General features: G+C 49.2%; 2 protein-coding genes across 2 annotated transcripts; both read right to left on the bottom strand.

Annotated features, from left to right (window-relative positions):
• Nucleotides 1-526: 526 nt before the first annotated feature.
• KCNS1 (potassium voltage-gated channel modifier subfamily S member 1) lies at nucleotides 527-4,796 on the bottom strand. Its single transcript, XM_060078564.1, has 3 exons — nucleotides 4,751-4,796; nucleotides 3,252-4,294; nucleotides 527-985 (listed from the first exon to the last, which is right to left on the bottom strand). The coding sequence occupies exons 2-3, from the start codon at nucleotides 4,275-4,277 to the stop codon at nucleotides 527-529; spliced, it is 1,485 nt and encodes a 494-aa protein (XP_059934547.1). The 5' UTR covers nucleotides 4,278-4,294; nucleotides 4,751-4,796.
• Nucleotides 4,797-13,699: 8,903 nt separating this feature from the next.
• Nucleotides 13,700-17,544, bottom strand: WFDC5 (WAP four-disulfide core domain 5). The gene is given in 4 exon segments (XM_060078935.1): nucleotides 13,700-13,730; nucleotides 13,732-13,819; nucleotides 13,917-14,057; nucleotides 17,460-17,544. Coding segments are annotated over 4 exon segments (345 nt in total).
• Between the last annotated feature and the right edge of the window lie 4,364 nt (nucleotides 17,545-21,908).

The raw sequence follows: 21,908 nt of genomic DNA, 5'->3' as shown, positions 1-21,908 counted from the left end.
CCTACAACCACATGCAAATTTTGTGAGGGCAGAAGAAAGACCAGTGGAAGGAACATTGCCTTGGCAGACTGAGCTGGGATTCCAACCTTGGCTCCACCACTTCTAGTTGTGCGACATCTGGGCAAGTCACTGTGCCTCTCTGAGCCTGTTTCCTCATCTGTGAAATGGGGACGATTCTCATCCTCCAACATAGGGCCAACGTGACATGGCTAATAGACAGAAGGTGCTCAGGAATTGTTAGCATCCTTTTGACTTTCCCTCTTTGGCTCATGCCTGCATTGTGGGTGGCTTGCAGGTTCGTTTATAAAGGTCTCTGGGTTGCTCCCCGGGCTCACAGAATCTAGGGTAACACTATACTGCCCTGCGCCTTTGGAGGAAAGGACCCGGCCTCCAGGTGTCATTTCTGAAGCCAGAGTGAGTGATACCGAGAGGTCATGCCACCAGGAAGAACTTAAGCAAGGGAGGAATCTCTGCTCTGTTTCAGCTCACTGCAGGGGTGTGGGAAGGGGGGCATGGAGCCCTGGTTTTAATAAACCTGAGAGTTTGGAGGCCCAGTAGTGGCCTGAGCCTCCAGGTCTTCAGATTTTCCCTCCCGGGAGGTCTCCAGAGACGCCTCCGACACTCCGTCAACGCTGCTCAGGAGGTCCTCAAACTCCCAGTGGTCACTGTTGCGCACAGCAGCCTCCAGGGCCTTCTGGCGTCGGTAGAAGTGGGAGAACTTGTTGAAGATGATGGTGATGGGGAGCGCCACCACCAGGATGCCCGCGAGGATGCAGCCTGACGCTGCCAGCTTGCCAGCCACCGTCACCGGCACCACATCCCCATAGCCCACGGTGGTCATGCTCACCGTGCCCCACCACCAGCAGGCCGGGATGGTGTCAAAGCCCACATCCTCCTCCTTCTCGGCTGTGTAGGCCACGCAGGAGAACACAGACACACCCACGGCCAGGTACAGCAGCAAGATGCCCACCTCACGGTAGCTGTGCTGGAAGAGAATGCAGGAAGTCAGAGTTGGTGAACTTACAGACCCGGTATTGGGCATATGGGGAAACTGAGGCCCAGAGAGTAGAAGGGGCAGGTCCAAAGTCACAGAGCAAAGTGGAGCTGGTGCCAACACCCAGGTGCCCTGCCTGCACACTAAGGTCGTTCAACTACAGTAGCCAGCAAATCGCCCTGAGATTGAACACAGGCCTGATTTCTGTTGTCCAAAGAGCCTGCCTGCTAAACCACGGCTGTTTCTTCTAATGCAGGGGCCACTGGTGGTGCCAGCCAGTTAACGGAAAGCTGGTGATTTTTACACTGTTGCAGAACCAAGAGAGAACCGCAGTTTATATTCCACAATGTAAAGAATTGGTTTCATGTCCTTTTGACTGGTCTATCCCATTTCTGATAAGCACAAAAATATTTTCTGCCTCTCAAGGAAGCTAAGAGGATACATAAGTGCCCTGGACAACCCACTGAATGCACTTGCCTACGGGTGTGTATATTTGCTCTGCCCCCAAGGCCAAGCCTTACGGCACTGATTCTCGAATAGGGCAGTTCTGTCCCCCAGGGGACACTGGGCAATGTCTAGAGACATTTTTGGTCATCACAGCTGGGAGAGGTGTGCTACTGGCATCTAGTGGGTAGAGGTCAGAGATGCTGCTGAACACCCTACAATGCACAAGACAGCACCCCGCAACCCAACAAAGAATTATCTGGCCCCAGATGTCAGTAGTGCTGAGGCTGAGAACCCCTAGTCTGGAACAGGGCCTCCCAAACTGTAAGGTGCAGAGAAATCATGTAGGGGGAACTAACTGAGTAGGTCTGGGGTAGGGCCACAGATTTTGCAAACTCCCAGGTAATGAGAAAGCTGCTGCTGGCCAGGGGCCTGGCTTTGAGTAGCAAGGCTCTCGTCCAAAGTCTTACACCCGTGCCTTGGACGCTGCAGCTTTGATCAGCATTCTTCTCCTTCCTTGCAGAAAAAGCTAGCAGCACCAGGCCCTGGCTTCCTGCATGGTGGAGGCAAGGCAGAGTTCTGGGCCGGACTGTCCCTGGAGAAATGCTCAGTGCAGGGGTCTGGCTAATGGAATTCCCTCTACCTGCCCTAGCAGTCTGCCCAGGTCACCCTGCCTGCACCCAGCATCCTGGCTGCCCTGCCGTGAGAGCATGCAAAAGGCTTTCCTAAGCCACGGGTGGAAGGGGTCTTTCAGCACCTTTTAGGGATTCTTAACAGGGTTGCATGGAGGTTTAGGAGAAAGAGGTGCTAGGATCAGGACCAGGTGGATTCTTCTCTGGGCTGTACCACTTATTTGCTGAGGAATCTCTGACAAGTCCTGCCACCTCTTGGAGCCTCAGTTTCCACATCTGCAAAGTAGTCACAAAAATACTTGCCCCTGTTTAAACCTCTCACAGGATCCCCTATTCCCACGGGAAAAAGTCCCAAATTGCGGGCCAAGAGTTCATGATCCTTCAGTACCCTGCCCCACTCACCTCTCCAACCTCCTCAGTGGGCACACCCTTCCCGCCATGTCCCCCTTCCAGCACCATCCTTTTCCCTCTCCAGGCCTTCTTCCAAGCTGTTCACGTTGCTGCCCTCCCAAAACCAGGCTAATGTCACCCCCTTGAGGGTAAGCTTGCCAGGGCAGTGATTCACCCCCAGTGCAGGCCCTGACACAGGGCGGGTGCTCAATAAACTGCAACCAGGTTTTAAAAAGGCAACCCTCCAACCTCAGCTTCTTCACCTACGGGAAGGGAATAAATAATAGCATCTTCCTGAGGAAGCTGTCCTGAGGATGAAATCGATAATGGATATGAATTTGGCACAGAGTTAGCAGTCAGTAAGTGTTAGTTCTAGGGCTATGGCTAGACTTAACCTATGAAGGGTGACCTATGATACCCGTGCTCCCTGATAATACCAGCACGAAGGCTCAGCAGAGAAGCCAGTGAGCATCCTGCTTGGAATATTTTTGTGATGTTTGACAGATAGATCCAAAGTAACCTTTGTCTTGTTTTTGTTATCGTTGTTTATTTTTGTCTTTCGGTTTGGTTTTGGAAAGAAAGACAAGCAAAACTCTGCCTCGGTTTTCCGTTTCTCTCCTGGGAAACAGATAACAGAAAGACCCTTCTTACAGGGCTATTGGGAAGGTAGGACTGGACGTGAAATGCACACCTGGTGTCTAGCCCCGTGTGTCTGGACACCACAGGCTTGGAAGTTCCCCTGCTAACCTGCCCCACGGTTACACCCGCCTCCCCGAAACCTCTAACCCTACCTTGAGCGTTGCACCCAGCGAGCGCAGCCCGGTGGAGTGGCGCGCCAACTTGAGCACGCGGAAGATGCGCATGAGACGGAACACCTGCACCACCTTGCCCAGGTCGCCCAGCTCCTCGCCACCCGCTCCGCCCCGGTCTCGGAGTGCCACGCCAGCCAGCAGCGTGAGATAGAAAGGCAGCACGGACACGATGTCGATGAGGTTGAGCGGGTGGCAGAAGAAGTTGCGAGTGCTGGGCGCTAGCAGGAGGCGCGACGACACCTCGAAGCTGAACCAGGCGATGCAGAAGTACTCGAGGTGCCGCAGCACCGGGTCGTCGCGCAAGCCTTCCGCCCTGCGGCCCGCAGCCACCGCGGCCACGGCGGCCGCTGCCTCGCGGGCCTGGTACTCGGGCAGGCTGTGAATGCACATGGCGGCGATGGAGGCGAGCACCACGCCGATGGAGACGCAGCTGAAGAGCTTGCTGGGCAGCGAGTAGCCCGGGTTCTCCATGGTGAGCCAGAGGCGGTGGCGCAGGCGGCCGCAGCGCACCGCCCGGTAGCGCGCCAGCTCTCGCTGCACGTCAGAGATCTCTGCGGGGCACGGGTCCACGCTGCTCAGCGTGTCGCTGTCCTCGTCCCAGACGCGCGGTCGTGCCACGCGCCGCTCCAGGTAGCGCGCGCGGCAGCACGTGGCCAGCGCGCTCTCGCCCAGGCCCCAGTAGTCGGCCTCCTGGCCGAAGGCGAAGACGCACTGCTCGTCGAGCACGTGCAGGCGGCCGGTGCGGTAGAAGTGCAGCAGGCTCAGGAAGAAGCCCGGGTGCCGATCGAAGTAGAACTCGCGCGCCGCCGCATCGTAGTCGTCGCACAGGCGTCGCGCCTGCTCCTCCGACGCCGCGGCCTGCAGGCGGCCCAGCCGCGTGCCCGGGAAGCGCGCCAGGGCGCGGGCGCTCAGCCGCCGCCGCACGCCGCCCACGTTCACGCGCAGCGCCTCGTCGCTTCGCCGCCAGGGGACCCGGGCTCCGGGCCCCGGGCACTCGCTCACCATCGCTGCCGCGCGCTGGCCTGCGGACAGGGGATGGGCACGCTGAAGGGGGCGTTCCCAGATGGCCTCCCCTCCACGAAGACCAGGTCTAAATCCCCACCCTGCTCCATCCCCAGCCAGGGGTGTTGGAGGCTCTATAGCCATAGGCACACAGTGTCAAGTGCCCTCTGGACTCAAGAGTCAAGCTTGGGTTTGAATATCCCTCACTCCCCACTCCCCCACTGGGGTCCTTGGCCAAATCACTGAGAACTCCCCCCACCCCTTCATTTGCATAAAGTGGATGCTGAGATGTCCCTTGGAGGATTATGACAGCTGTAGAACGGCAGGATGTCCTGGCACCCGGTGGCTGCTCATTCAGGACATCTCCTTGCCCATACTTGGATTTTCACATACCAGAGGCTTCCTATGGGATCTTGCTCAAGCCAGCACTCTGAAGCTCAGTTTCCTCCTCTGCACAGTGGGATAGTAAGCATTACTATCTAGGGTCGTTGAGAGAATCAGTTTAGACCAGAAGTTCTTAAGGTGTGTTCACCATCACCTGGGAATTTGTCAGAGATGCAGCGTACTCTCAGCCTGCTCTGGACTTGCTGAATCAGAAACTCAGGGGATGCGGTCCAGCAGTCTGTGTTTCAACAAGCTTGGAGGGTGATTCTGATGCATGGTCAAGATTGAGAGCCATTCGCTTAGACTATTTAAAGCATCTGTAGAGTCAGTCCGATTGAATTTTGGCACTCTTGTGTGACCATAAGCAAGTCATGTCACCTCTCTGAGCTTCTGTCAAATGGAGCTAAAAATATCCATCTCCAAGTGTGGTTAGAAAGATTAAATGACCTTTAGCAGGCCTGGCTCCACAGAAGGGGTGTAGTAACTCATCCACCTGTTTGTCTCCTGGAGTCATGCAAACCTGGGTTTATAGCCACCCTTGATGCATCTGGAGCCTTGAGGAAGATGCTTTTCTCTAGGTCTCAATTTCTGGCACGGTGCACAATTCACAGTGCGGACAATAGCACCTGCTCCCAAGGAAGGCTGGAGGATTAAGGTAGGTTATGGAAGTGCTCGGCCTTAGTGGATGCTCAGGAAATGTTACATCCTTCCACTGCTTACTGTCTCCAAGTTCTGCTGGAATTGAGGGCTAGTGACTCACCTCCTGACCCTCAGAAATCTCATCTGTGCTGTGGGTTCAGTAATGCCTGCTTCCCTTGGGTGAACGGGGGACTGAGTGTGTATCAAGCAGCTGGCCCAGTGCCTGGCAGGGAGCGGGCAGGGTTTCCTTCACTTACCCTGGGCTTGGTGTTTAAGGGGGTCAGGGTTTCGTCCTTAGCTCTGTCACTTGTGTGACCTCTGGCCAGTCTCCTCCAGCTCTGGGTTTTAGCTCCCTTATCTACAGAATGGGGATAGCAGCACTTCTGGTGGAGGGTTATTGTGAGTACGTGTGCAAAGCCCCCGGAACACAATGGGTGCTCAATAAATGTCAACCCCTTGCCCTTCTCTCCTCAGACATAGGTTCAGATTCTGAGTCTGCCACTTACTAACTGTTGACCTTGAGCAGAATCATGCCCCTCTGAACTTCGCTTTCCTCATCTGTAAACTGGGGAACATGATACTTTCCATAAGAAGTTTTGAGGATTAAATGAGGTAAATTGTTTATCGGCAGCACAGTCCCTGGCACATAATTTGTGCACAATAAATACATATGTGATGCAGCTCCACGCCTTCACCCCCTACTTGGACTTGGTGTCAAAAGATGGAGTTTCTAATCTAGTTCCATCAACCATTAGGTGCAGGACTGTGGGCAAATCACTTTCTCTTTTTTCTGGAACTCACCTCCCTGCTCTGTGAAATGGGATGATTAATTTAACAAACCTTCCCTGCCTAGAATCTGAGGATCAGTAAGAAAGATGAAGTGATTTGCTCAAATTACCCCGCTAACCCATTGCACAGTTGAGGTTGGAAACTAGGCTTTTTGATTCAAGACTCTCTCCACACATTTATTTTGAGCGCCTACTATGTGCTGGTCATTTCGCTGGGCTCCAGATACACTTCGCGGGTTTAATCCCTCCACCAACCCTGCCAGGGAGGTTTTTGAATCCCATTGTGATGATGAGCAGACAGGACAGCCCAAGCCCGGACAGCCCCACATTGCTCCCTCCTGGGTCGGGGTTGGGCGGGGGGTCTCATAGCGGGGACACGGGCACCGGGACCCAGGGCAGCCTGGCCTCCCATTCTCGCAGCCCCCGCCCCTTCCCCGGACTGTGCCTCCCCCCCACCCCCGGGGAGGTCCCTTACCTGTCGTGGCCCCTGTAGGGCGTCCGCCGGCCGCGAGGTCCCGGAAGGTGCCGAGGCTGGGGAGCCGCTGGCCGCGCCCGATGTCTTTGCCCCGAGGCCCCGCTGACTCCTCCTTCCCCGTCTTCCTCCGTCCGTCCCGGTGGCTGAGGCCGCATCGATCGCTGCCCGGGGAAGGAGGGAGGCCGCGGGCTGTCGGAGGCGGGGGTTTCTATTCCTGACTCAGTTGGGCAGAGGGGGGATGTCTGGAGACGGGGCCCAGCCAGGGCATCCCCCCACAAGTCAGGGGCCAGGGGATGAGGGGTAATTTAAGGGGCGGGGGTCCCTCTAGAGAGGGATTTTGGCCGGAGCTTCTCTGACAAAGGAACAGCAACAACAGCAGCAGCAGTAATAATAGCTTCCTTAATTGAGTCCTTAGTATGGGCCAGGCACCAGGCTTCAGGTGACTTATCTAAGTTATTCCTGACACAAACGACATGGACAGGGTCTTCTGTTACCCATTTCACAGACAAGGCCCAGTCATTCGCTCAGGGCACTTAGCTAGGAGTTGTGGACCTGAAATTGGAACTCACATCTTCCAAGATTTCCGCAGGGAAATCTTGAAACAGATCAAGCCTGAAACAGGTCATTTTGCCCCTGAAGTTCAGTGTCATCACCTGCCCATAGATTCCTGATTCGTGGTGCCGAGGGTAACAGAGAACTGTGCCAAAGAGTTTTGTCAAGGTTGTGTAAACCATAAGCATTTATTAAGCACCTACTGTGTGCCTGGTTGGGGAGAGGGTCCTGAAGATTAGCACCTGGATACAGGAAAGGATCCCTACTTTACAAATACGGTTAATAATAATGATTTATCTATTGAGCTCTTACCTTGGGCCCAGTATTCTACAAACCTCATCTCTTAAACTGCAAATATATCTGTGGTGTAAGTGCTATTATTGATATTATTCCAATCTCACAGATAAGAAATGTAAGGCTTTGAGAGGTGAGGTGAATTGCTCAAGGTCATACGGTTGACTTCTGAGTCCTCTAGGCCATCACTGTCCAATAGATGTAATGTAAGCCACATATAAAATTTAAAATTTTCATATAACAACATTTAAAAGTAGTAAAAAGAAACGGGTGACGTTAGTCTTAATAATGTATTTTATTTAACCAAGTATTATAATTTCAACATGGAATCAATAAAGAAATTATTAACGAGATATTTTACATTTTCATTTTTGTGCTAAGTCTTCAAAATCCAGGGTATTCGTTCTTTGGGGGTTTTTTAAATAAATTTTATTTATTTATTTATTTATTTTTGGCTGCAGTGGGTCCTCGCCGCCGCTCACGCGCCCCCCTCCAGCTGCGGCAAGCGGGATCCACTCCCTGTTAAGGTATGCGAGCCTCTCACTGTGGTGGCCCCTCCCGTTGCGGAGCACAGGCCCTAGGCCCACAGGCTTCAGTAGTTGCAGCGCACGGGCTCAGGAGTTGTGGCTCATGGGCTCTAGAGCGCAGGCTCAGTAGCCGCGGTGCATGGGTCCAGCCGCTCCACGGCATGTGGGACCCTCCCGGACCAGAGCTTGAACCCGTGTCCCCTGCATTGGCAGGTGGACCCTCAACCACTGCGCCACCAGGGAAGCCCCAGGGTATTAGTTTTTTATTGCTGTGTAACAAATTACCACAAACTTAGCAACTTAAGGCAATACAAAATTTATCATCTCATAGTTTCTGTGGGTCAAAAGTCTGGGTATGGCATGGCTAGATTCTCTACTCAGGGTCTTACTAGGTTGAAGTTAAGGTGTCAGCCAGGGTGATGGTTCTCATCTGGGATTTGGGCTTCTCTTCCAGCTCACAGATTGTTGGTGGAATTTGTTTCCCTGTGGTTGCAGAACTGACCTCCCTCTTTCCCTGCTTGCTGTCTGCTGGGGATACTCTCAGCTCCTAAAGGCTGCCTGCGGTTCCTGGCCACGTGGGCCCACAGGCAGTCGCAACATGGATGTTTAAATTCTCCTAGGCAAACCGGAGTGCTGTGTGAGCAGCCAGAGAAAATGCTCTGCTTTTAAAGGACTCCACTGCTTAGGCCAGGCCCATCCAGGACAGTCTCCCTTTTACCTACTCTCAAAGAGGAGGAGAGTATACAGGGGTAAGGGTCACTGGGAATCATCTTAGAATTCTGCCTACCACATTCACCTACAGTAAATCCCAATTTGGTTTAATCCCATTTCACGTGCACAGTAGCCACTTGTGGCTAGTGACTACCATATTGGGGAGTGCATCTCTGGGCTGTGCCACTTCAGTTCTTCCCTCAAAGTAAGAGATTATGCCTACAGCCTGCGCTCTGCAACATGAGAAGCCACCGCAATGAGAAGCCCATGCACCGCAACGAAGAGTAGCCCCTGCTCTCCGCAACTAGAGAAAGCCCACGTGCAGCAACAAAGATCCAACACAGCCAAAAATAAATAAAAATTTTTAAAAAAGAGGTTAGAGCAGGAAGTTGCTCTTGTCTGATTCCCTCATTTTACCAATGAGGAAACAGAGGCCTCTTAGGGAGGAAACAAATTTTTAAAATTTTAATTTACTTTAATAAATTGAAGTATAATGTTCTTATAGTAAAGTGCATAAATCTTAAGTTACAGCTGAATGATTTTTTTTTACATATCTATGCATCTGTGTGACAGCCACCCAGGTCAAAATATAGAATGCCACCAGCACCCCAGTAACCTGGGGGTGGGCAAATATATCTAACTGGGGACATTGCTGTTGGTGTCAAACTTTGTGAATTCCTACTAACACTCAATGTCTTGGCTTGGCTCACCCTCCTTCAGGAAGTCTTTACTGGTCTCCAGGCTGAGTTAGGTCCCTCCTGGCCTCCCGTGGTCCCCTGGATTCCTCCAGTCTGATGCATAACATAAACTCTGTAGCTAGGTCTCTGTCTCAGCCTCCAGTGTGGGAGCTCTGTGAAGGCACAGCCTAGAGCCTGTACTAAGTGCTCAGCAAACATTTCATGGATGAAGGAGGGAGGAAAGCGAGATTGGAGTTTGAAGGCCCAGGCTCCTGGACACAGGTGTCCAGCCTCCCACCGGAATTTCCAGAAGGGCAGTGGAGACAAGCAGTGGAGATGCAGCTGGATGGGCTGGAATTTGGTAGCTCAGGACAGAACTGACACTGCAGAGACCAAAGCACAAACCTTTTGAAACAGTCGTAAGTTAGGCAAGAAGCTAAGCAGGTGACTCTAGAATGGTCTGTATAGTTGCTGCCACCTGTAGCCAGAGAAGCCGTGACCTGTGATCTGCTGCCTGCAGCTGTTCCAGGCAACTAGCTCAAAACTCAAAGCCTCAGGACATGGGGCCCTTGGCAGCCAAATCCTAACTGGCTCATGTGGGAGTCTCTTCCTCCTGATGCCTTTCAGGAAAGGAACCCAGGGCAATGAGCTGCACACCATCAGACTCAGGCTCTAAGTAACTAGAATTAAGGCTGGTCACTCATGCTTCTTGGGTCTTGGATCTTATAATCCCCATTTTTCAGATGTGGAAACTGAGTCTTTAGAGCTAGAAGTAATTTTCAAATTTCTTCTTTTCAATAATTACAGAATGTAATTATTGTGGTCAATAAGGTTGTAAGCTTTGGTGTCAGACTCCTCGGGGTTGAATCCCGGCTCTACTAGTTATAAGCTGTACAACCTTGGCCAGATTAACCTCTTTGTGCCTCAGTTTCCTTGTACATGACGTGGGCAAAAATGATAAAGCCTACATAGTAAAGCTGTGAGGACTTAATGAGATTATACAGGTAAAGTAATGAAAATGACACCTGGTACAGTGTAAGTGCGCTGTGATTTTAACTGTGGCTGATTTTATCAGTATCTGAAGAGGAACATGATATGGTTTAGTTCTGGCTGTTTCACCTCTTAGCTCAAAGCTCCGTTCCTTCATTGTCAAATGGGAATAACGATACCCACCTTTCTTGGGCTTATCGGGTGGATGAAATGATCTTTTAAAGTGTGAAGCATAGGGCCTCCCTGGTGGCACAGTGGTTGAGAGTCCGCCTGCCGATGCAGGGGATACGGGTTCGTGCCCCGATCTGGGAGGATCCCATATGCCGCGGAGCGGCTGGGCCCGTGAGCCATGGCCGCTGGGCCTGCGCGTCCGGAGCCTGTGCTCCGCAACGGGAGAGGCCACGACAGTGAGAGGCCCGCATACCGCAAAAAGAAAAAAAAAAAAAAAAGAAAAAAAAAAAGTGTGAAGCATACAGTGGGCGTTCACTAAAGAATAATAATCATTATCTGAATTAGACAAGCTCTTAGTGTGATAAATCCATAAGGAACAACCCCCATATCTCACTGACTTCCTATCACAAACATTTATTTCCCTCTCACAAGTTTGAAGACTGGCTGGGACACCTCAAGTTCAGGCCTGCCCCTCCCCACCAGGTGTCTTTCATCTGAGACCAGTGGCTTCTAGGCAAGTTCTTCTCATGGCAGAGGGTGGAAGCTCCAAGAAGCCTGGTGCCTTGCCTTGAAACTGGCACACGGTCACCTGCACCCATGTCCCATTAGCCAAAGCAAGTTCCAGGGCCAAACCCCAAATCACTAGGCAGGGGATGTATACTTTCCTCCACAAAAGCCAGGGTCAGGTTGGGGAGGGAAGGGGAGACTATGGGCAAAGAATACAATGTGCCGTATTCTCTGCGTTAACCACATGAGTTTATAGATGGGCAAACTGAGGCCCAGAAAGAGGAAGGGAAATACCCAAGCTCATAGGCAGTCAGTGACTCCCTGATTGTTCTCCATCTTCTCCCCTCCCAAGTCTCACCTTGTATCCATATAATTAGCATTTGCTGCTTTTGAGTCAACAGTTCAGCCATTTGAAACCCGTGAGAAGGACCGTGGCAGTGAGGAAGTAGAATCCTTGCATCTTCCAACAGGGCCAACAGAAGCCCAGAGCAGTGACTCACCTGTGATGACACCGCAAGGTCAAAGGAACAAGGGGAGAAGACCCAGGATCCACAACTCCATCCCCAGATTCTATCAGGACACAAATGGAGACCCAGCAGATAAAGCAGGGAGGAGGGCCTCCCTGGTGGCGCAGTGGTTGAGAGTCCGCCTGCCGATGCAGGGGATACGGGTTCGTGCCCCGGTCTGGGAGGATCCCATATGCCGCGGAGCGGCTGGGCCCGTGAGCCATGGCCGCTGAGCCTGCGCGTCCGGAGCCTGTGCTCCGCAATGGGAGAGGCCACAACAGTGAGAGGCCCGCGTACGGCAAAAAAAAAAAAAAAAAAAAAAAAAAAAAAAAAAAAAAAAAAAAAAAAAGCAGGGAGGAATCTGCCCGCCTCCTTTCCCACCCCAAAGTGAGTCCTGGGAAGAGGGAGAGTCAGAAATCCAGCTCCCTGGGTCCAGGAATGTCCCTTGGGGTGGCTGTCATTCCCTCATGGACACCCCCACTCATTAAGTCCTGACTATGACCAGGCCCCCAAGGAACAGAGGCCAGTGAGGTATCATCCAGTGATGGAGACTGACCCACCCATAAATAATGACATCCCAACTGTTCAGGCAACATTTCCCCAAATGTGGAGTGATTCGAAATGATCTTAGGGTATGCCTGGATGCAACATCATGCAACACTGACTCTTGGATTGAGGAAGTTCTTTTCAATCCTTCCAATTACACCAGGAAGGAAGTCTCAGATTAGAAGCCTGTGTCTTTAACATCTCTTTTTTTTTTTTTTTAGAGGTTGGGAGTAGGAGTTCACCAATTTATTTATTTATTTTTGCTGTGTTGGGTCTTCGTTTCTCTGTGAGGGCTTTCTCTAGTTGTGGCAAGCGGAGGCCACTCTTCATCGCGGTGCACGGGCCTCTCACTATCGCGGCCTCTCTTGTTGCGGAGCACAGGCTCCAGACGCACAGGCTCAGTAGTTGTGGCTCACGGGCCTAGTTGCTCCGCGGCATATGGGATCCTCCCAGACCGGGGCTTGAACCCGTGTCCCCTGCATTAGCAGGCAGATTCTCAACCACCGCGCCACCAGGGAAGCCCCTTTAACATCTCTTTAATCCTCATTAATCTTCTTTATTACAACAGAGACAGAGAGTAGGCTTCAGGCTCACATCCTGGCAGGTGGCAGTATCTAGCCAGAATTTAATACTGTTATTTAATATCTTTTAATCTGACATGATTTACTTTAATGGAATTTAGCTGTTTTCATTGCATCTGCCTTTTTTTTAATTGCCAAGTTACACATTTTAAAAATATTTTATTTATTTGGTTGCACCGGGTCTTAGTTGTGATAGCTGGGCTCCTTATTTGTGGCATGCAAACTCTTAGTTGCAGCATGCATGTGGGATCTAGTTCCTTGACCAGGGATCGAGCCCAGGCCCCCTGCATTGGGAGCTCAGAGTCTTAACCACTGCACCACCAGGGAAGTCCCTTTTCCATCTGCTTTTACAAGTACATTCTATTTGTGACAGGTGATCCTGCTTATCCCATATAGAGTAGTGATATCCAGTGTTTCTCTTGAAATAAATTTATTTTTATACAGAAGTACAGGCAATAGGAGTACAGGCAATACACAAAATATCATGATGCTATTTGCAGGTATGGCGAACATTGAGAAATGAGTATGTGAATAGACTGATGTTTGGAAAATTCTTCTAGAACAGTGTTTATCAGAAGGTTGGAATTGCCGCTGGCAGAGAGTGCTATCTGGGTGGCTGGGTCCCAGGCCCCCCATCATCATACCTTCCTGCAGGGAATCCCATCCTGAGGTCCAGAGCTATGGATCCTAAATCAGAATTAGCCTGAGGAGAGAGAAGGAAAGGGTTAACCCCCTCCCGTAATAAAGCTCTGGGTTCTGGACTTGATCCCCCATCCAGACCCCATCAGCCCAGACACTAAGGCCGGACTCCCCACCCTCCTTCACAAAGGCAAACTGAAGCTCAGAGCATTTAGGGTTGTGGTCCAGGTGATGAAGCAAGTTCAGTAAGAGAACAAGAATCCCCAGTTCCTCTGTCATCCTAACAGGACCCCTCCCACCCCATTCACTTCCCCAATTCCGGCCACAGGAGGCCCAGGCTTCTGGGAAGGTTCCTGCTAAGCTTGTTGAACTGGAGGAATCTCTTAGGGCTGGGGCTCAGGAGGGAAAGAACTCGCCCCGGGCACACACAGCCATACCTCAGAGAGGGTTTTTGCAGTCCTGGCCGCAGGCACCGTTTGTGGCCCGGGCAATCCCAGTCTTTGGAGCACATGGGGCTGAGGCAACGCAGTTGGTCCTCGGGGCAGCTGCCCATCTTAACTGCAACACAGGAGCCGGGTGAGTCCCACCTGTACCCTGGCCCTGGGGCTTGGGGCTTGGCTGGCGGTCAGCAAAGTAGAGAGGGAGGGATTCTTACCGAAAACCTTACGGACGCACGGGCGGAAGCATGCTTTGTGGCAGCAGTTCATCCTTGAGGGACAATGGCTGTCGTCCACACACTGATCAGGCACCGATAGGATGCAGGGCCCATCGTCCGGTGGGCAGCCCCCAGATTTCTCTGTAAGAGAACCCCCCAGATTTTGCAGCTGGAGGCACTTCAGAATTAGGTATAAGCACTGTCCTGGAGATCACACAATCTAAATTCTCCACTACTCACTTCTTGCCTGTCCTTTGGCAATTTTTATTTTGAATGGACTTGCTTGTATTGAATTTTTCATTTAATTTTTTTATTGAGGCCTAACTGACATGTAACATTAAATTAGTCTCAGGTACACAATGTGGTGATTTAATATTTGTATATATTGTGAAATGATCACCACAATGTCTTGTTAATATTGGGCACCATATATAGTTACAATTTTTTTTCTTGTGATGAGAGCTTTTAAGATCAACTCTTCTAGCAACTTTCAAATATGCAATATAGCATTATTAACTATATTCACCATGCTGTACATTATATTTTCATGACATTTATGTTACATCTGGAAGTGTGTACCTTTTGACCCCCTTCACCCATTTCACTCCTACCGCCACACCCCACCTTTGGCAACCACCAACTGTTTTCTGTATCTATGAGCTTGATTTGTTTTGTTTTGCTTTGGGTTTTTTTTAAAATTATTATTCTTTTTTACTTTTTGACTGCACTGCACGGCATGCGGGATCTTAGTTCCCCGACCAGGGTTGGAACCCGTGCCCCCTGCAGTGGAAGCGTGGAGTCTTAACCGCTGGACCGCCAGGGAAGTCCCTTGTTTTGTTTTTCAGATGAGATCATACAGTATTTGTCTTCCTCTGTCTAACTTATTTTACTTAACGTAATGCCTTCAAAGTCCATCCATGTTGTAAATGGCTGGAAAGTTTTTTTTTTTTTTTTATTCCAAGCCTCAGTTTTCTGTCTGTGAATCGGAAACAGGACTCCTTCCTCCCAGGGCTGGTTTGAGACTCAGATGACAGAAAAGACAGAAAAAAAGAAAGAAGTTCAAAATCTCCACCTGGGCCAACAAGGCTGTGCCTGGTCTGGACCCTGCCCATCTCTCTGGTCTCACTGTCTACACTCTTTAACTTGGTGGCTCCTGAGCAACTCCAAGCTGCTTCTCTTTACAGGGCCTGTTTTTTTGCCCATCACATTCAAGTCTTCATCTGCCTTTCCTAACCTTCCCTCCAGATCCAGGCTCCCCACTCACAGGCGTATACATAGAGACACAGTCATACACACACCCCAACAACCATGTAGTACTGGAATGTCTCATGGATATGAAGACTCAGAGAATGAAGGACTCATAGCCAGACACAGTTACATAGATATCTGTGCACATAGAAATAGATACATATACACGGTCAAATATGCAAACACACTTAGATGTATACACACAATTAGCTAAGGGCTTAACCATATGAAATAGCTGATATTCAACTTTGTTGATCTACAAAAATAGCAATTTCATGTAGTTTGACCTATACACATACATATGTATATATACATATACATACATATATATATATATATATCCAGACAGTCACAAGATAGTTAATAGTTACATACATGTATAATGAACTGGGATGTATGAACTGGGACATATACACATAGTCAAATAAGTTATAAACACATGCCTACACACATAAGTATAAACACACATAATTATACATAAACAGTCATACATGCATAAGTGTATAGCATATGTGTTGTGAGCAGAGAGACATATAAGTGCATACACAGTCATATACACACAACCACACACCCAGAGCTACACAGACACAGATCTATTGACATAACCATTGAAAACATGGGTTAGTCACTTACAGTTTACCAGAGACTGTGCAGGCTCTTTATGTCAGAGATGCCCAGATGTTTGAGGGGTGGGAGTAAGGGGGGCGGAGGGAGGTGTCTTTTAAACAGAGGTGATTGGGCTTTCACAGACAACACTGTGCCTCTCTCCATTGTCTGAAATCCTACTGAGTCCCGGGCCGATGTCTCATGGGAGAGAATCAGGGGAGAAAGGGATGTGTGAATTAGGGGGAAACCAGCGTGTCCCACTGAGCCGTGACACAGGTCCGACGTAGGCTCACGTTCTGCGGGCGCCAGCTCTCATCTCTGTGTAGCTGGGCTGGGTTTCAGGGTGTCCTCTCCCAGTGCCCCCAGAAGCGCTCCTGAAGTGCCCACTTAGGCTGCACTTACTGGATGCCAGCACCTTATTCCTCAAGACATTGTTTACTCCTAGGAGAGAGTCATGCGACCTCATTTTTCAAGGAGTAAGTTGGGAGGGTGATTTTGCCGGATTTCAAAGACCTGAATCCAAATGCTATCTGTGACACTAACTCAGAGTCCTGTCCTTGGCCTTGTGCAAGTGGTTTCCTGCTGAGCCTCAGTTTCCTTATCTCCAAAATGGGGATAAAGATAGTCCTGACCTCACAACATGGCAATGAGAGGAACGTGGTGATGGTGCATGAATCACAACCAGCATGGCTCTGGCCTTGGAACTCGCCAGCATCCTTCCCTTGTCAGCCTGGGAGCCTCTGAGCACTCTCCTTCCCAAAGCAGCTCACAGCTCTGAGGAAGGCTCAAGGGGCAGAGAGGATGCAGAGAACTGCTCCCCAGGGCCCTGTGGAGGAGGGAACCTGCCCCCATGACTGTCTCTTTCCCCCAAAGCAGGGCCAGGGCTGCCCGGGTGTATGTAGGTCAGAGTGTTACAACCCCAGAAGGGATGGAGGTGGAGGCATCGCCCGAGCCGGGAGGCACCTGCGTAGCTACCCCAGCAGCCTCAGCCTCCCGCACCTGTTGACAGGTCTTCCTCCAGAGAGATCGCAGATCCCAGAAACCATGCCCCCTAGTCAACTCTGGAGACCCTTTCACAGATTGGGCTGGGGGACAGAGAAGGCTGGAGAACGATAGAAACAAGATGGCCAGGGGGCCAGACCAGGCCTAGCTGGCCACAGAAGGTGACAGAAAGAGTCATCTCCCTGCCACGCGAACCCACAGATCCAGACACCTCCATGGAGACAACCAAAGAGCGGGGACCTCCGGTCCATCTCCTCCCCTCCCCAGAGGCACAGGGAGACGCGTGTTCTCACATGGACAGGCACACAGGCTCAGGCACACATGTATGCGGTCGTTCCTAAGGATACATGTGCAGATGCAAACCACGCAGACAAGCAGGCACAAAGAGACACGTGTACATAGAGACAGACGCACGTGTGTAAACACAATCTTACACTCAAATGTGTAGACAGGCACAGACAAGCACGGGGAAACTGGCAGGAGGACATTTACAGCCACACATGCAGGCACAAAGCTATACAGACAAAAGGCAAGCTGCTGGAAGCACTAAGAAACAGGTACACTCACACACACACACACACACACACACACACACACTGCATTGCTTGCTTTCCCCCAACCCTTATTCTCCCCTACGAGGTAGAAACCACCTCTATGCCTGGAGCAGAGGAAACTACCCAAACTCACCTCCCTTCCTCCTGCCCAAGGTAGCAGGCAGCTGGCTCCCCAAAGCCAGGAGGGCCACCAGGAGAAGGAGGCTGTGGGCCCTCATGTTTCTCTTGCCAACACCTAATGAGGGGAAACCCAGAGGCCCCTAAATTAACACCTGCAGCCTCAGGGAGGCTAGAGCAACTGAGTCAGGGGAGGAAGGAGAGGGGCTGGATGGAGTGGCATGTGTCTGCCTCATCCTGGCCTCACCCCCTGCTCAAGAGCCTCTGTGCAAGGGTGCTTGTGCAAGAACTGACGATGGATGGGGACAGGCCCTGGGTGCCTGGGGCTAGGATCCAGTCCTGCCTGTATCACCGACTTGGGCTGTGATTTGCAGAAGTCTTGTTCCTCTTTGGACCTCAGTTTTTCTCATCTGTATAAAGAGTGAGGGTTGTTGAGTCAGATGCTCCCTTTCCTGGTTCTCTAAGACTTTGAAGCCCCAGCAATGGCTTAGGCAGAGGACAAAAGTCAGCTCTGAATGGCCAGGAGGGTTTGCAGAGTTCTGGGTGCTTAGGAAGCTTCGAGTTAGGGTCAGCGCTCTCTGCTGGAGAAGGCTGGCCCAGGCTGGCACGGTGATTGACGCCAGCCCTGGCCTCCCCTCTTGGGCTCCCGTGGATGGGAGAGTGAGACCTCCCCACCTTTGGTAAGGTCACCTTCAGTGGCATCTGGTAGAACTGCCCTCCACCTGGGCCTGACTGAGCTGTCGGGGGTGGATGGAGCAGGGTTTAGGTTTGGCTGCGGTCGCTGGTCACAGCAGATGGAGGTGGCCTCTGGGACCCCTTCTCTGGCCCTAAGGGATCCTGAGCAAAAAATCGTCTCAGCCAAGGCCCCCACCATAGATTTCACATCATCTCGCTCCTGCGTTTGGTGGAAGAGAGACAACTGGGGCTCAGGGTCCTAAGGGGCCCCAAGCAGAAACCCCACTGAACCTTAGTAACTTACCAGGACCAGAGGAGGTCAAGACCATCCTCCCCACCCTCCCATTTGAAAGATAAGGAAACTGTAGGCTGTTAATGGGAGGGGACTGGCTCAAGGACACAACGTTAATTTCTAACTAGGCTGGGACATCTGTCATCACCTCTCCACGATCCCCATCCAGGTCCTTAGAAGTGAGGCAATACCTCATTTGACCCTGAGAAAGGAAGAGAATGTTCCAGTCCAGGACAGCTCCCACAGTCAGGAAGTTCTTTCTTGGGTTTAACTTGAATCCCTCATGCTATCTTCTAAGCTCTCAGGAAAAGAGGAGCCCTGTAGTCTATGATCTGATGTGACTTTTGGAATTCTAGCATCCCCTTGGCAGCTTTATTTAGAAGGAGAATTTTATGAGGCTAATTTTTCTTCCTGATTACAAACTACACATGTACATTGAAGAAATGCTTTTCCAATTAAGATGATTTTGTAGACATTTTCCGGTGTCATGAAGTGTCCTCCAATATCATCATTTCTAATGGTTATATGGTATTTTGTCAGACTGATATGCCCAAACATATATAATTAGTTCCTTATTGTGAAACATATAAGTTTCCATTTTTTAACTTTCATACATAAAGCTGTGAAACAATCTCTATACATACATTTTGAGTCACATCTCTATTTTCTTAGGGTAAATTTGTCAAAGTGGAAATGTACAAGTACAAACTTCCAGTTATAAAATATATAAGTCCTGGGACTATCATGTACAGCATGGTGACTATAGTTAATAATACTGTATTAGATATTTGAAAGTTGCTAAGAGAGTAGATCTTAAAAGTTCTCATCACAAGAAAAAATTTTGTAACTATGTATGGTAACAGATGTTAAGTTTTATTGTGGTGATCAATTTCACAATCTATACAAATAGCAAATCATTACGTGGTACACCTAAAAGTAGTATAATGTTATATGTCAATTATACCTCAATATAAAACAACCGGTGGGAATGTAAATTGATACAGCCTCTATGGAGAACAGTATGGAGGTTCTTTTAAAAACTACAAATAGAACTACCATACGACCCAGCAATCCCACTACTGGGCATATACCCTGAGAAAACCATAATTCAAAAAGAGTCATGTACCAAAATGTTCATTGCAGCTCTATTTACAATAGCCAGGACATGGAAGCAACCTAAGTGTCCATCAACAGATGAATGGATAAAGAAGATGTGGCACATATATACAATGGAATATTACTCGGCCATAAAAAGAAACGAAACTGAGTTATTTGTAGTGAGGTGGATGGACCTAGAGTCTGTCATACAGAGTGAAGTAAGTCAGAAAGAGAAAAACAAATACCATATGCTAACACATATATATGGAATCTAAAAGAAAAAAAAATGATCAGAAGAACGTAGGGGCAAGACGGGAATAGAGACACAGACCTATTAAGCATGGACTTGAGGATATGGGGAGGGGGAAGGGTAAGCTGTGACAAAGTGAGAGAGTGGCATGGACATATATACACTACCAAGCGGAAAATAGATAGCTAGTGGGAAGCAGCCACATAGCACAGGGAGATGAGCTAGGTGGTTTGTGACCACCTAGAAGGGTGAGATAGGGAGGGTGGGAGGGAGGGAGATGCAAGAGGGAAGAGATATGGGAACATATGTATATGTATAACTGATTCACGTTGTTATAAAGCAGAAACTAACACACCATTGTAAAGCCATTATACTCCAATAAAGATGTTAAACAAACAAACAAAAAAACAACCAAAAACCAAAAAAAAAAAAAAAGCAAGGTCAAAGGGCATGATCTATTTCAGGCTTTGAGTATCCAGTCAAATTCCATTTCAGAAAGGAAGGAAATGAGTGTAGGAGAGCCTGCACCTGCTTTGCAGTAGATGTCTCTTGTTTTTGTTTGCCCAGCATCCCTGGTGGAGTCATTGCTCCCCAACTCCTATAATTCTGTTTGCCTGCCCGTCACCAGGTAACTTCCATATCACAGGTGAGGGCATTAGACCCAGTTCCATGACCTCTAACCTGCCCACCCCTCCACTCAAATCCTGAACAGAGAAGGCAGTGCTCTAAAGAGAACTGTCTAGGTCTTCCCTGGTGGCGCAGTGGTTGAGGGTCCGCCTACCGATGCAGGGGACACGGGTTCGTGCCCCGGTCCGGGAGGATCCCACATGCCGTGGAGCGGCTGGGCCCGTGAGTCATGGCCGCTGGGCCTGCGTGTCCGGAGCCTGTGCTCCGCAATGGGAGAGGCCACAACAGTGAGAGGCCCGCGTACCGCAAAAAAAAAAAGAGAACTGCCTAAAATTCAGTTGCTGTTGCCCACAACCAAAGATCCTTAACAGATATACTCACCAAATACATGCTATTTAAAAAGAAGTAAATAAAATCTCTGCCAATGGAAAGTGGTGTCTCATTTTAATTCACCTTTCTCTGAATGTTGGTGATGAAGAGCATTTCTTTATATGTTCACACTGACCGACTGTATTTCTTCTTGTGTAAATTACCTGATTTTGTACTTTGCCCATTTTTACTGGGGGTACTTTTATTTTTATTATTGAATTTTAAGAACTGTTTATATATTAAGGGTACTACTAGCTTGTCATACACAAGAGGCAGTATGGTAAAGTGGTTAGTGGATGTAAACTGGGGTCAGGCAGACCTACTTTTTAAATTAATTTACTTTTAATAAGTCTTTAAAATTGTTATACTGTTTTTAAAGGTTATAGTCCATTTACAGTTATTACAAAATATGGGCTACATTCCCCATGTTGTACAATACATCCCTGTAGGCTATCTTACACCCAATAGTTTGTACCTCCCCCCACCATGTTGCCATCGCCACCCCCACACACACACTGGTAACCACTAATTTGTTCTCTGTATCTGCGAATCTGCTTCTCAGGCAGACCTACTTTAAAATTTTTTTTTCCAATTTATTTTAAAATTTATTTTAAAAATTTTAACATCTTTATTGGACTGTAATTGCTTTACAATGGTGTGTTAGTTTCTGCTTTATAACAAAGTGAATCAGCTATACATATACATACATCCCCATATCTCCTCCCTGTTGCATCTCCCGCCCATCCTCCCTATCCCATCTCTCTAGGTCAGACCTACTTTTGAATCCTAGTGCCACCAGCTTCTAGCCGTGTGACTTTGGACACATTTCTTAACTTTTTTAAACCTCAGTTTACTCTCTATAAAATAGAGATAGTAATATTTATTTTATAAGATGGTTCTGAGGACTGAATGAGATGAGTTTGCTAAATGCTTGTTTAAATCTTATCCTGCAAATATTTGTTTTCTTGTTTTTTGCTTTGTACCAAAGTTTTAAATTTGGGGCTAGTCAGATCAGCCTTTTCATTTGTGTTTTCTCCCTTTGTTTTTATGCTGCAAAGAGTCTTTTTGACTCTGATGTCAGATGCATGTTTACTATATTTACTTACATTTCTTTTGTGGATTTTGAAAAACATGTTAATTCTTTAATGCATCTG

Source organism: Mesoplodon densirostris, chromosome 16, assembly GCF_025265405.1.
Source record: "Mesoplodon densirostris isolate mMesDen1 chromosome 16, mMesDen1 primary haplotype, whole genome shotgun sequence".
In the NCBI taxonomy this organism is placed as follows: Eukaryota; Metazoa; Chordata; class Mammalia; order Artiodactyla; family Ziphiidae; genus Mesoplodon; species Mesoplodon densirostris.
The sequence above is the reverse complement of the archived record's forward strand: the minus strand, read 5'-3'. Positions and strand labels throughout refer to the sequence as shown.